General features: G+C 40.5%; 1 protein-coding gene across 3 annotated transcripts; it reads right to left on the bottom strand.

Moving 5' to 3' along the window:
• Positions 1 to 279: 279 nt before the first annotated feature.
• Positions 280 to 14,033, bottom strand: LOC117780644 (inositol-trisphosphate 3-kinase A). 3 transcript variants are annotated; one of them, XM_034617260.1, is made up of 6 exons: positions 10,481 to 10,961; positions 4,144 to 5,127; positions 2,436 to 2,685; positions 2,092 to 2,360; positions 819 to 929; positions 280 to 738 (listed from the first exon to the last, which is right to left on the bottom strand). In XM_034617260.1, exons 2-6 carry the CDS (start codon positions 5,092 to 5,094, stop codon positions 316 to 318), a joined length of 2,004 nt encoding a protein of 667 aa, XP_034473151.1. In that variant the 5' UTR covers positions 5,095 to 5,127; positions 10,481 to 10,961; the 3' UTR covers positions 280 to 315. The 3 variants fall into 3 exon arrangements, with proteins under 3 accessions (XP_034473151.1, XP_034473160.1, XP_034473170.1); XM_034617269.1 differs by having other exon boundaries at positions 10,438 to 10,495; XM_034617279.1 differs by lacking the exons at positions 4,144 to 5,127; positions 10,481 to 10,961 and adding an exon at positions 13,611 to 14,033.
• Positions 14,034 to 14,040: the final 7 nt, after the last annotated feature.

Consider the following 14,040-nt stretch of genomic DNA (forward strand, 5'->3'; position numbering starts at 1 on the left):
AGTCTTTGATTTTAAACTTAACGGGTTAAAAGTATGCAGTTAAGAGAAAAAAAAAAAAAAAATGTATACATATGTGTGCATACATATGTAAATGCATCTATGTAATATATGTGTGATTGCCATCTTAACTAAGTTTTGGGAATTGATAATTAATTTTGTTTTTGCTTTGGGAGGGGAGGAAAAAAGGAAATGTTTCGGGTTGGGGAATGTGGTAGGAAATGTTCTTTGTGGGGCACAGCCCCATGGAACGCTTTCAGTATAATCGTTTTTCTATATAAATCATAGTATTCTTATTTTGTTGTTTGTTGTTTGCTTTCACATTTTAGTGGCCTCCTCGTCTTGGCAGCTCGATGCTGGCGCTGGCGATACTGAGCCGGAACCAGATGCCGATCCGGAACCAGAACCAGAACCGGAACCAGATGCCGAAGGAGTTGCGGAGCCAAGTGTTGTTGTCGACTCCGATTCGATGGCCGCCTGCAGCTCGACGAATATGTCAATGAGATTGTTGATGCCAATCAAATAGCCATCCTCATGATTGCCCACCTTCCAGGCCGAATAATGATCAATGTGCAGTTGCTCCGGCAACGCAACCGTCTTGGCAAAATCAATTAGCCAAACACTGGCGTGCGTCTGATCATGGACAAAGAGCAGGGAGCTGCCAATGACCTCGTGCGTCTGAAAGAACTCCGATACGGCCAATGTGGCCCTTATGGCCCGCAATCGTTGTATATAACGTGGCTATGAAAGAACAGTATTACAATTAGCAACACGTTGATCTCGAACTAAATAAGAATGTATCTATGTATATTGGTACGTACCAGAATATGTGGATGGCCGCTGAGGAACTCGGAAAAGGCCAATTTGATTTGTTCGCGTGACTTGGTCGTTTTAAAATCTTTGGAACTGGTGCCGTCGCTTTTCTTGATGCCCTGCAAGAGAAAGCGAGAAAATTAAATATATATGTATGTTTATAAAATATTAGTTTTCACTTTCGGCCAGATTTTACGAATAGAATTCACTTGACATTGAGCTGGTGAATTCAAATTCGATAGTGATAAATTTATGGTTTTGACATGGTTAGCATAAAATCAAAGTGAAAACAAAATATTTATAAAATACTTGATTATATTAGGAACAATTTAGCAACATCAGATAAATTATAAAATTTTTATATGATTTTTAAATTATTTGAAAGTCATCACCCCTCGATTCTGACCTAAAACATTTGTCGGATTCGCTCGACCTGTTCTAATTTCCGAAAGTATTTATGAAAATAAATGGGTAATTTAGTAGGGCTGCCCTTGTATGTGCAGAAACGAGTAAATTTTTCGGTACATATTTTGAACAACATTTTGAGTGAATTCTACATTTTTTAAAAGCCTAATTGGGACAAAATTGGGTTTAATTAAATGGAAACAAAACATATTAGTTTTGTAATCAAACATTGTATCGAAGCTGACAGCTCTGTACAAAAAAAATTCTTTACCCTAAAATTAGGCAACCTTATTGTTTGCCATACGAAGCTTAAAAATCAGTGCTAATATTTTAAAATTAATTTAAAATTTGTCTTATACTGGAGGGAATGTTTCTTAAATTGTAACCATGGTTAATTCTATGTCTACAATAAGTTCGTTTGCTTTGAAAATTTTCCATCAGTGTTCTGCCGAAAATATTTATCAATATTTGACCTCAAATTTGATTCTTCATCAAACTTGGGAATTTAAATTTTTTCCATCATTCCATTTTTTTTTTAAATTCCCCCTGTGTGCATTTTTATATACTTTTCCCTTGGACATTTTCAAAATAAAAAGGGATTTGGGTAAACTCAACATGCATAACTCGATGTATTAATTGCCGATTTATCGACAAATCGATTTTTTTTTCCTGATATTTACATTTCGATTTCTGTTTTATGTTTTGTACTAATTTTATATTTATATCATGTGAGAATATAAAGATATCTTCCTTTCACATGGTGGTGGTTCCGAACTGTAATCTTTAACACTAGTTTGAAGTCTAGTTTGAAGAGAAATATTAATCGAACCCTTTGGAAGAATATAATAGTAATAAGGAGAATAGTAAGTATCCCACCTCAATGCGAAAGCCCAGGGTGGCTGTGCTGGAGATTGTCTCTCGCCAGACCATATATCGGGGTTTGGTTACCGCCTTGGCCGCATGCTCCTCGGTATTGGGTGCCTGTGCATCGATCTGTATCATTTTGTCATACATATCCTTGCGTAATTTGGGCTTCTCCTTGGCCTTCGATAGCTCCTCCTCCAGATAGGTGCGTACACCAACTTTGCAGTCCATCACACAAGGCTGCACATAGTCGCTCAGCAGATCCTGCAGCTGTAAATAGACTGAAAGATGGAGGAAATAAATTGAATAAATTGAATAAATTGATGTCAGATGCAAGTACAGTAGACATTGCTTACGTTCGCCATCCTCGCTGGTCACCTGACCCTTGTAGACGGGCACATAAGGACGCAGCACGTCCTGCATGAGCACCTGAAAGCATTCCTTCTCCTTGGGGCAGAGCTTCTTGAGTACGGTGCCTGGTTCGGGACCGGCCTTGAAGTTACCCTGATGTCCGGCTAGTTGAACCCATGGATAGCGCTGCTTCTTGTATGTCTGAAAGAAGGGCGTCCACTGTACAATGTTGCGTATCTTGCGCCAGCCGGAACTCTACACAGAAAAGAGTAAGAAATGTTACGATTAAAATTTTAAAGCTGAATTAAAGAATAATTAATATTGAATTTAAGAATATTCAGTATTGAATTCAGTTTAAAAGCAGGCTAAACGAGATAAATTTCAGAATTTCGAGCTTGTAAGAAAAAGTACTTGTATCAAGTATTTTAGTATTTTTTAGAACTTCTTACAGCGATTTGCGGATTCTTGGATTTTTCTTCCTGTGTATTTTTAAACACAATAAATTTTATTGACGTAGCGCCATCTGGCGGCAATTGTGGAACATTAAATTATCCGTTACATTAACTATGTGCAATTAACTGAGGCTCCAACAGCTGCGGCCTCAAATTCTCAAACGGGTCACAAGGGAGATGACGCCAAAACTCGACTGTGTTCATGGTCCATTAACAATACAATACTATTAAATTTCACGACATTGAGATCGAAAGCGCGCTCAGTGACGTCAACGGCTTATCAGCGGCTGGGGAAACGCCGGATAGCGCCTGGGCTAATATTGATTAGCGCCGAGTAGTGATTGTACCGCATTAAGTAGATTTGAATAGCATTGTGTAGTGTAAAAATAATTTGACTTTGTTGTGGGTAGCAACTAGTAACACCAGAGTCTATCGAACACCAGTAGGAGTCATCTTGTAGCGCAAATACTTGCACCGGATAACACTGGATAACTCCAGGATCATGTCTGGCTTCAACGGATAGCGCCTGGTGCCACCATAACCTAGCCAGTACCGGTAGATAGCACCGGATAGCATTTAATACTCCGCTAGGTTGCACTATCTGATACCATCGGATAAAATTTAGTACGACCATCGTAGGGCATTTAGCACACCGCGAGATTGCACCGGATAACACTCGATAATATTCGATTTAATACTCCGCTGAGTTGCACTATCAAAATATCTGATACCATCGGATAAAATTTAGTACATACATCGTAGGGCACTTAGCACACCGCGAGATTGCACCGGATAACACTTGATACCATTATGGGATAAAAGTAAAGGCAATCAAGGTTGTGCGGGATAACACGTAATATTAGTGAGATAAGTCCTATTACCACCGGAATGCGCATAGTACAACATGAAACTACCGGATACCAGTGGATGGCACAGCGTAACATACACCGGATAACACTGTGTACTAATAGGATAGCAACCAGAATCCACGAACACTGTCGGATAATAGTGAATAGCAATTTCTAGCAGAAAGTATCCACCGTGGTTGCACGCATAATACTAAATACGAATAAGATAAAGCTTGATACCATCGGATAGCACTTATTATCATTGGGTACGATCAGTTATTAGTAGGTAGCACCACAAATGGTAGCAGCGGATAAATATTTAGCACCGTACAACACCGGATAACAGTGAGTAGCTCGTAGTACAAATAGATACCACCCGATGGAACCGGTACAGCATTAGTTCCAGCTCTTACCTTTTTCGTGCTGGTTGCTGTGGACGCGGATGTGGAGCCGGAGGCCGTTGCGGAGGATGAGGATGTGGCCGCCGATGTGGACACATCCGAGTCCCACTCGGAACTGAGGTCATCGCTGCTGGCATAGCCATAATCTCGGGGCATTGGCACCTCTAGCAATGATTTCGAGTACTGAATGTAGCCGGGACAGAGGCTTTGGCCCAGCGGAGAATGGGAACGTCGTGGCGGTGTCGTCATCATCATGGACAGCGGTTGGGAGAGCTGCTGCGACAGTTTACGTCCGGCGAGTGCGGAGGAGAGACTGACATGCTCTCCAGCATTGGCCGTAATGCTGATGGTGGGCATCGATAGCTTCTTCACTGCCCGCTGTTTAATCCCATGGGCCTGGGCAAAGGCAAGGCTGCACTTGCGCGCCTGCATATTGTTGCCGGAGAGTTTACGGCGAAAGATCTTTTTGGTGGCGCCACAGCTCGAGGCGCCGCTGCTGCCCGGCTCCACCAAGGCTGTTTCCGCCTCACTGCCCGCATCCTCGCTATCCGCACTGGTTGCCTTAACGACACTATCGCTATCCACACCATCATCATCATCATCCACATCGGCATCGGCATCGCCATCCACATCGTCGTGATCTTCATCGTCAAATCGCAGCTTGGCAATGTCCTCGGGCAACACGTCCGGAAAGTGCAGCAACTTGACCGTAACTTTTTTGCCCGCCTCATTGTAGTAAACCTCCTTGGCGCTCATCCTGTCAAAGTCCTCGTAGATGCGCACCTGTGGAGAGGGTGGCGGTGTTGGTGGTGTTGTTGGAGTTGTTGGAGTTGTTGAATTCGAGACTGTTGCTGTTGTTGTTGCTGGTGTTGCTGTTGTTGCTGTTGTTGCTGTGGTTGCAGTTCGTGTGGCACGTGGCACGGGCGGTTGCGTGAGAGCGCACACGGACATTTTACAGGACATGTGACGTCCACTTACGCATTAGACGCCCTGTATCTAAGAGATACAAATTGTTATTGCTGTTGTTGCTGCCGTCGTAGTTGCACTCAATGTTGTTGCTGTTGCATTTGATTTGATTGATTTCAACGCATTTGCGAACTCGTTCGCGCCTAACTCACAATTGAAACCCAACGATCGGATCGCTTTAGCAAACGAATCGACTGACGTTTCAATCTCAGAGCTATGCGATTGATGGCGTAACCGACTCGACCGATACCCTACATTACATTCATTTAGCTCCAGCTCTGTTAGTCGTCCCGTACCAAATATCAGTACGCCTGAACACCTAAATCTCAGAGACCATAAGAGCTAGAGACACCAAAATTGGTATACAGGTTTCTGCATAACCCAAGACGCTCAAGTTAGCGATAGAATATTATTAAAATATAAAAAAACTACAGAAGACAGTTTTTGAATTTTGCCACAGAATAGAGCCAAAGGAAAAAGAAGAGAACACAGAATTAGTACAGGGTGTCTTACAGCTTTTTTTTTAATTTTGGCACACATAAATAGTAGCCCTAATGTGGAAAAAAAATTTGAAAAGATCGGTTAATAAAAAAAACTATTTTCGCTGCGTATGGACAAAGAGAGAAAAAGACAACACAGAACTTGTACAGGGTCTTTTACAGTCGGGGTTTTTTAATTGTAGTCTTTTCCACTAGTTGTTGTAGTCGAAAAAGTAAGATTCAATGCTATAATTTTAGACATAAATAAGTAGGTTTCTAAGTTGCTGAATTATAAATAAATTTAAAAGAAATAGTAAGAATTTAAAAGTCCAGTCTAGGTTAGTTGAAGTTCAGTATATATAGGGTCGGAGCTAGATAAGTATCTTCCTGAGTAAGCTTCTCTTTTGGAGTTGTTTTATAGATTGTGTTCTAGCAGTTAGTGTGCCTTATAGTTGGGTGTCTTTAGTAGAGTGTCTTTCAGATGTTTGCCTACATGCAGGTAGCTTTTCAGTAGGGTGTCTTTCAATACTATGCTTTTTAGTGGTATGATTTTTAATAGGGTGTCTTTAAATTCTTATTTTTTCAGTTTGATTATTTATTTGTATTTTCATCCCAGTCTTCAGTGCGGTGTTTGTCGGCAGTGTGATTTTTGATAGGATCTCTTTTATTAAGATAAACTATTTGTTAGCAAGGTCAATTCAACTAGAATATCTCTCAGTGGGATATTGCTCAGTGTGGTGTCTATTGTTCAAAAGTTGGATGTGCTTTTGACTGGGGTGTTTCTCAGTAAGGTATTCTTTTGTAAGTTATCTGTTTGTGAATGATCTCTTCGTAAAGTATCTATAAGAAGGGTATCCTTTATGAGGCCAAGTTTTAGTAGGGTGTCTTACAGTAAAGAATCCCATTGTTAGTTCTCCTTAACTGGACTGTATACTTATAAGATCTTTGTAGGTAAAACGTAAGTAAGAAAAAGTTTTTTTAGTCTCTTCGTAAAGTCTCTGTAAGTAGGGTGTCCTTTCGTAGGATGCTTCTAAGAAGGGTGGCGATTAGTAATGTACCTCTTAGTAAGTTGTCTCTGTCAGTAGAGTTTCCCTAAGTGCGTGCTTTCTTTTTTTCAGTGTCTTAGCTCTATTAGCTGTATTTGCACCTCAACTAGATATCTCTATATTAAACAGATATCAGTGAGTTCTAAGCGTCTTAAATGAGCTTTAAAATTAAACGCTCTCAAAACGCTTTAGGGTTCAATGTGGTGCTAAATAAAATCAATGAGGACATCCACAGTTCGTTGTTGCTCAATGCAAACGCTGAGGAAACTGCAACTTGTTTTGGGTTGTTGTCAGCATGTTGTTACAGCATGTTGTTGTCACTGGTTGTTGTTGTTGTTGCTGGTGCTGCTGCTTGGCGCACACATCAATCAAAATTGATTAAATTTAATAGAAAATGAAAAACTAAAAGAGAAACAGAAACAGAAACAGAAAGAAACATCTAAGTAGGCATTGTTGGAGCGTGTTGGCATCTTGGCAGCTCCATCTGCGGTTTGGACGAGTAGACGGGACCCAAGTGGAGGCCCGGAGAGTGGGGCAACGCCTAGTGCTGGTTGACAAAACCGCCAAACCACAAAACCATCAGCAAAGTAGCAAACCACCTTTAGATAATTACGTGTTGACTGCGAATTCTTGAAACCACAAAACTTGACGGACGAACAAAACGGATTTGAATTCAAACCGAAATCAGAACCAAGCAGAGAGTCGGGGGCAAGGTAAACCGAACAACCGAACAACCGAAAAACCGAACAACCAAATGACCAAATAACCAAACAACTAAACTGAACCAAACAACAACCGCATTATAATAATAATGCAAATGTTTATGACAACAGGAACAGCAACAATAGAGTATCAAGAATGGCAACAAAGCTATCCAGTTGCTCTCTTTCTCTCGAACTCTCTCTTTCTCTCTCTTTCTTACACTCGCCGTGTGTCTTCTCTTCTTCGCTCCAAAACATTTGACGTCATTTGCAAAAGTTGCGCTGTGCGATAACGTAACAACAACAACAACAACAACCACAACAAAAACAACAACATTCGGAACCTTGGAACGTCGGCACCTTTTTTATGCATGTATGTGTGTGTGTGTGTGTGACCGCATATAGGCTACAATATGGCGACTATAAGTAGGCCGATCGATATGGAAGCAAAGAGATACAATGGAATTACAAAGCTGCAACGGAGAGAGTAGAGAGAAAGGAAAATAGAGAGGCACGAAGAGGAAAAGCGCGAAAGGGATAGTGTGGAGAAGAGAGCAAAAGGAAAACAGAAATGGGTAAAAAGGGGGAGCTATAGAGAGAAGGGAATAATAGAAAAACAAACTAGAAAGGGATGAGAGGAAAAGTAAAGATAGAGAGAGAGGGAGAGAGAGAGAGAGGAATAGTGAGGCAGGCAACTAAACAGACATAAACACATTCGCATAAACAATTACGTACTATATGCAAATGCAGATTATATATTGTATATATATAGACCCACACAATGTGAACATATACTTAAATCAATATGTAGTCAATATAGTAATTCATTTCATAGTGCATCAATCGGAACTGAACCAAGTGCAATGACAGCTGATAAAGGGACGTGCATGAGAGTCTTTAAAATACGTCTACTATATAGTAAAGCTTGACTTCTGTCTCTCTACCAATTGCACTTTCCTCTCTCTCTCTCTCTTCCTCTATATTTCACTCTTTCGCTCTGTTTACTAGACTTGATTTTATCATTAAATTTTTGTCTCTTCTGATTTCAACTTTTTCTCTCTGTTTAAAAATTATTTTATTCAACTTTCTTTGAGTTTCTCTTGGCCGTTCTAAGAGCAAGTTGTTAAGTTGATTTCCAAAATTTTCCAAACTTTCCTTAGAAGTGTGCCTGATAGTTTTTTCTGTCTCTCTCAGAGAGTCTTTTTCTTTCCATTATTTTCGCATATCTTCACTTTTATTTGAAACTTAGTCTTATTTAACTTTTACTCTGTTTAAAATGATTTTTCTATTCTTACATCTTTATTCTTTATCCATGTCGAATGTCCTTTTATTCTTCTTATTTCTATACTTTACTTTCTAATAATTTTTCTTCTATCATATCGCTCGTTCTTAATGCATCATCCTCCTTCGGCTGTAGTTTTTTTGAGATCCTATTGGAGTCTCTAAAGATATTTTAGTTTTTCTTTGATTCTTAGCTTAATCGTTCTCATAACTTTTAACATTCTTAAGTCGTATCTCTGTCATTCTCCCTCTATTTATATTATTGAACTTCTTTAAACTTACTAATCTTTCTGATATCTTTCTGAATTGTTAGCCTAGCCAATATTTAATATATTTTTCTGAAGAGATACCCCAGTTTTATCAACTTTATTTCACTGTTTTCTTTACTCGTTTTGAATATGCTCAAAAACCCAATTATTGTTTGTTTTATTATCTAATAAACACAAATTTCGTAGTATTTTCGATATCGTCGACGACAAAAGCTCGATATACGCTCTGATAAATGTATGTATAGATTATAGATACATGGTTATATATGTATATATACTTAGATACATATGTATCTGTATCTGTATCTGTATCTGTATCTATGCATACGTAACGCTAAAGCTACAGCTAACTCTAACGATCCAGCAAGCGATCTCCACACCCCCTACCTACCACCCCTCCCCCATGGCCCCTTCCCTCTCTCTCTCTCTCTCTCTCTCGCTCATTCGCTCTCTCTTTCTCTCTCACTCTGGCGAACTGCGCTTAATGTGCGGCATTCACGCCGCATAACAATAAAAAAGCAACGTTTTCACAATGTGTGTGTGTGTGTGTGTATTTTTTTTGTTTCTTAACTGCCGAAAGCTTAAAATTAATAAAGTAAACACTTTTTTTCTATTTCGGTTGTGTCGGGGGGTCGCCATTGACGCACAAATTGCGATAGAATTACGGGAAGCAGGAGAAGTAAGGCTGGAGGGGGGAGAAAAGTGCAAAAGGGGTTGGGGGAGGGAAGTGTAGAAACTGATCGTCATTGCGGTCGGTTTTTGTTGGGTGGGTGGGCGGTACAGTGACGGCGGATGTATATTGAACGATTGACGCCAATTATGGCGCAAAGAGGAAGACAGAGTGAGGGAGGGGAAGGCTGTCGAGGGGGGGCTGGTGAAGTACAAATGGACATGGGTTGCCATTTTTGGGACGTTGGCGCTAAATGAGCTTCAATTGCCAAATTGATGCAAACAAAATTGTTTAATAAAACATGCGAAGCGTCATTGAAACTAAACTACTATTATATAATTCACAATTTGTGTGCGCGGCTGATAAGTTGAGACGAAACACAGACCCCCCTCCCCCCACCCCCTCTGAATTAAAAAAGAAATCCTCTACACACACACACACACACACACACTGTGGGCGCTTGCAAAGTGCGTAGCATTCTCCATTGACGTCGACATCAAAATGTTTACATAAACTTGAATTCATTTCAGTTGCAGAGGCAGCAGAGGAAGCAGCAACGTTGGCAGAGGGTGGGCAGCGTTTAGTGCCTCTTTCCTCACCAAAAAATGCTAGTTTAACGCCCACTGTGCCCTTCTTAGTTTTTTTAAACTCTTACGGCGCGTGCTTCAATTAACACTTTTTACAAAGTAGCAGCAGCAACAACAAGAACAACAACAACAACTGCGCAACTTGCAACGCTCAACTCAAATTGAGTAGAAATTGTCATCGAGCTTTCATGTTAACCAAGCAGCAGCAACAACTACAAGAAATGCTCATATACAGTATTTTTGTTGTATTTTTTGTTGACTTTTTTTTTGTTGACTTTTTTTTTGTTGTTGTTATTTCTTTACATACACAAACACAAGTGCACACAAAAACAATAATAAAATAAGCATACAAAATGAAAATACACACACAAAACGCGAATCGAAATGAAATTTAATTACAAATTTGGTTTTTTTTCTCTCTCTTTTATTTTGCGTATTTTTTTTTTTTTTTTTTTTTTTTTTGGAAACAGCGCAGCAGCAGCGAACAAGTTGAAACAGCTCTGGTTAATGTTATTCTTGTTTGTTGATGTTGTCGTTATTGTTATTATTATTATTGTTATTGCTGTAATGTTTACGGTTTCTGGTTCTGTTTCTGTTTCTGTTGCTGCTTCTGCTTCTGCTTCAGTTGCTGCAGCTGCTGGTGGCAACGCGTGTCTGAGACAGACAGAGAGAGAGAGGAACAAAATTAACAGCGTTGACTGCGACGTAGACGGAGACAGAGACAGAGCCCAGCCGCACGCGATCGCTGCGAAAGCTCAACTGGTCTGGGGAACACAGACACACAGAGTCAGAGCCACTGTCAGCGGCAGCAGCAGCAGCGCCAGCGCCACGCGACGACGACGACGTCCGCGATGAGCAGCAAGCAAGCGCAACAACAACAACGACAACAACAACAACAACATCGGCTGCGACGCAGTCGTCAATGGTTTCATTTCAGCACACACATTAGAGTCCTAACTACAATAGACTCTTCACTGATAACGGCAAATGCCAAACACAAAGAGAGTGTGTCAAAAAGAGACTGAGAGAGCGGAGAGTGCAGAGTGCATTTGATGGAAGGAAGGGCAAGCGCCAGACATAAACAATTGGAAGCTTCCATTGACAGCGCTCATTGCGAGTGTATTGCTTGCTCAGTCCGCTTGACCTGTGACGTACGTGTGTGTGGGAGAGCGCAAAGTGCGTGAGCTTGCGAGAGCGCCGAAGAGTGCGTTTTAAATGCAGTGAGAGTGCAAAAGGATAAGAGAGCAGCACTCAGAATCGTTGCGTTCAAGAATGTTCCGCGTGGAATGTGGAATTTGATCAGAGCATCAATTGTTGACTTATCTTTCGCTTGATCGCATATTCGCGTATTCATTATTTATTTGTAAGTGCTCTATTAATCATTCTTAATGATTCTTCACAGCTGCTTTCTCCTCCAGCTTGCAGCGTTATCTCTCTTTGCTCCTTTTCGATCAGCGAAGTCTTTAATCTAGTGACTCTCTTTCTCTCTCTCTCTCTCTGAGTGCGAATCAGAACTTTCCCTTGCTTCCCAATGCTTTTTTTTTGTTTATCGCTTCACGCATGAGCTGCTGTTGTTGCTCTCAGTGTGCGCTCTCTCGCTCGCTCTCTCTCTCGCTTGCTCGCTAGTTAAACCAAGCGCGTCAGCGTCTGCGTCGCGGCGTCCGTCACGTCGCATCATAACGCCTGTGACGTCAATGGCAGCACCAACAGCAGCAGCAGCTTTCGGACCGGTCCAACAGTCCAATAATTCAATGTGACAACAGCAACTTGACGACGACGACGACGACGACGTCGAAGCTGAAGCTGAGACCGCAGCTGACTTGGTCAAAGCTGCGAACTGCTATCTCTGCTGACAGCGACGCGTCGCTGCTTTTCCACAAAACTTTAAGCGTAAAGCTTTCTGCACGCATTGATCAATTCAGTCAAGTTGCAAACCAAAAAACGAGCTTTTTAACATATTTGCTCGCTCTGACTAAGCTAATTGATGGCACTTGCTAGACAACGTTTACTCTCAAGGGTGTGGCAACCCCCCAAACAAATGTATGACTATTGAAATTTTAACATCGCAAGAAAAAATGCTATTATTTCAGAAACCGTTAACCAAATGAACCGTTTCATATATACTACTGCAACCGAAACCGAACATCTAAACATTTCTAGCATTGTGGTTTCTGTATATTTTCCAACACATTTTTGTTGTTCTCTGTATGAATATAATTTTTTTTTATATTAAAAAATTTTTTAAAACTAAGCTGAGATTTTATTGTTGTACCGGTACGTTTATTCCGGAACCAAAAGGACTAAACCGAAATAAAATCTGTTTCGGAGCCGGATCCGATATTTGTTTCGGTTTTAATCCCCAAAATTATATTTTCTTAATAGTTAGCTAAAAACAAATACCAAATTTTCTTACCATTGTATGGACAAAAATAAATTAAATAAAATGATATTAAGCTAATTGGTAAATATGATCAACAAGAAATCAATTGATTAATACATATTGATGTATTAAACTATTTAAAAAAATTGAGGAAAAAAAACAAAAGTTTTACCATTTGCAGTTCCCAATTCCGAGCGAAATGGACTTGCTTTTACTTTTCGAACTCGGTTTCGAAAACGTTTCGATAGCAGTAAGTCATCGACCATATCAGCTGTTTTAGCCAATGAAGAAGTAGAAATTGATAAAATAATATAAATAGCTAATTTAATTCTGCAAAATGGCGGCAATTATGGTTATTGGTTGCTAGCATTTTTGCATTAAATTTTGTTTGTCACCAGCTGATTGCCTGGCTTGTGCATATCGACATGAACCGGAGCTGTCATGAATTCAAAAATAATAACATTCAATCCTCAATTTTTCTCTTAAATCCAATTAGAATTACTTAAAACTATTTTTAAAAATTATAATTTAAAATATATCATGTTAAATATAGCACATAGAAGCTAAATTAGACTAAAATTTCGTTGTTCGAATTTTATTTATCAAATGAAGTAACTCCAGCAGCTTTCAATTGCGAGAAGTAGTATCGATAACAAGAAGTAAAGTGGATTTCAGAACAGCTCGGTTTAGTCATTGCCGCTCGGTTTTGTTTTGTATGCAATATTTTAGAGATGTTTATAAAAAAAATTCTTTTAAAATACTCTTCAACTAAAAACAGTTGAAGTAGTGATGTTAAACGATTCTAAAAATGTTCAAGGTTGTTTGAATTTGCAGTTTTTTGTTTAAGGGAATTATTTTAATGCTTCATGTAGCGTTTACTTTTGATTTTGCTCGCTCAACAGCACACGTTTTGAAAACGACAATTCTTGTCGATTTGTGGAATTCGGAACAGCAATCAACTCGATTTGCGGCAATTGCACTCGTTTTCGGAATTCGGAACAGTCCCGTATATTCATCTTTTTACTCCTATTAAAAAGTGGATCCCCTCTTTCGATTTCTCTATTTTGCCTACGACCATGATCACTGCTATCCCAACCTACCTTCTTTTTGGCCGCTTCGGCTGCGCTGATCACGTAGAGATCGACAATACCGAGCAGGCAGTCGTCACAGCGGCAAACATCTTCGCCGAATGCCAATGAGCCGAGGCTGCTCGTCGAGTCCAGCGAGTCGGTGCGTCGCAGTCGACTCACAATTGAGGCAGCGCTGGCGGCAGCGACAGTTGTGCTGGCAGTTACTAGTGAGGTTATGGCACTGGAACTAGAACCAGCAACGGAACCAACTCCAACACCAGCACCTGCAACAGCACCGACACCGGAACCGGAACCGGAACCAGAACCAGCTCCAGCTGCAGCAGCACCGCCACCAGCCGCAGCAGCCGCTTCAATTTTGCGTGCCAACAGCTGCTCCATGAGCGTGCGCGGACGCGATGAGGAGGGGAACAATGCCATGCCTCCTTCTTTTTCGTTTATT

Source organism: Drosophila innubila, chromosome X (assembly GCF_004354385.1).
Source record: "Drosophila innubila isolate TH190305 chromosome X, UK_Dinn_1.0, whole genome shotgun sequence".
In the NCBI taxonomy this organism is placed as follows: Eukaryota; Metazoa; Arthropoda; class Insecta; order Diptera; family Drosophilidae; genus Drosophila; species Drosophila innubila.

What these genes read in the sequence shown, in the direction of transcription:
- LOC117780644 (XM_034617260.1), bottom strand. Translation starts at nt 5,094, where the DNA reads ATGTCCTGTAAAATGTCCGTGTGCGCTCTCACGCAACCGCCCGTGCCA. An exon ending in CAGCAACCAGCACGAAAAAG is followed by an intron (nt 2,686 to 4,143) that starts GTAAGAGCTGGA and finishes TTTTCTGTGTAG; the next exon opens with AGTTCCGGCTGGCGCAAGAT. An exon ending in GACCAGCGAGGATGGCGAAC is followed by an intron (nt 2,361 to 2,435) that starts GTAAGCAATGTC and finishes TCCATCTTTCAG; the next exon opens with TCTATTTACAGCTGCAGGAT.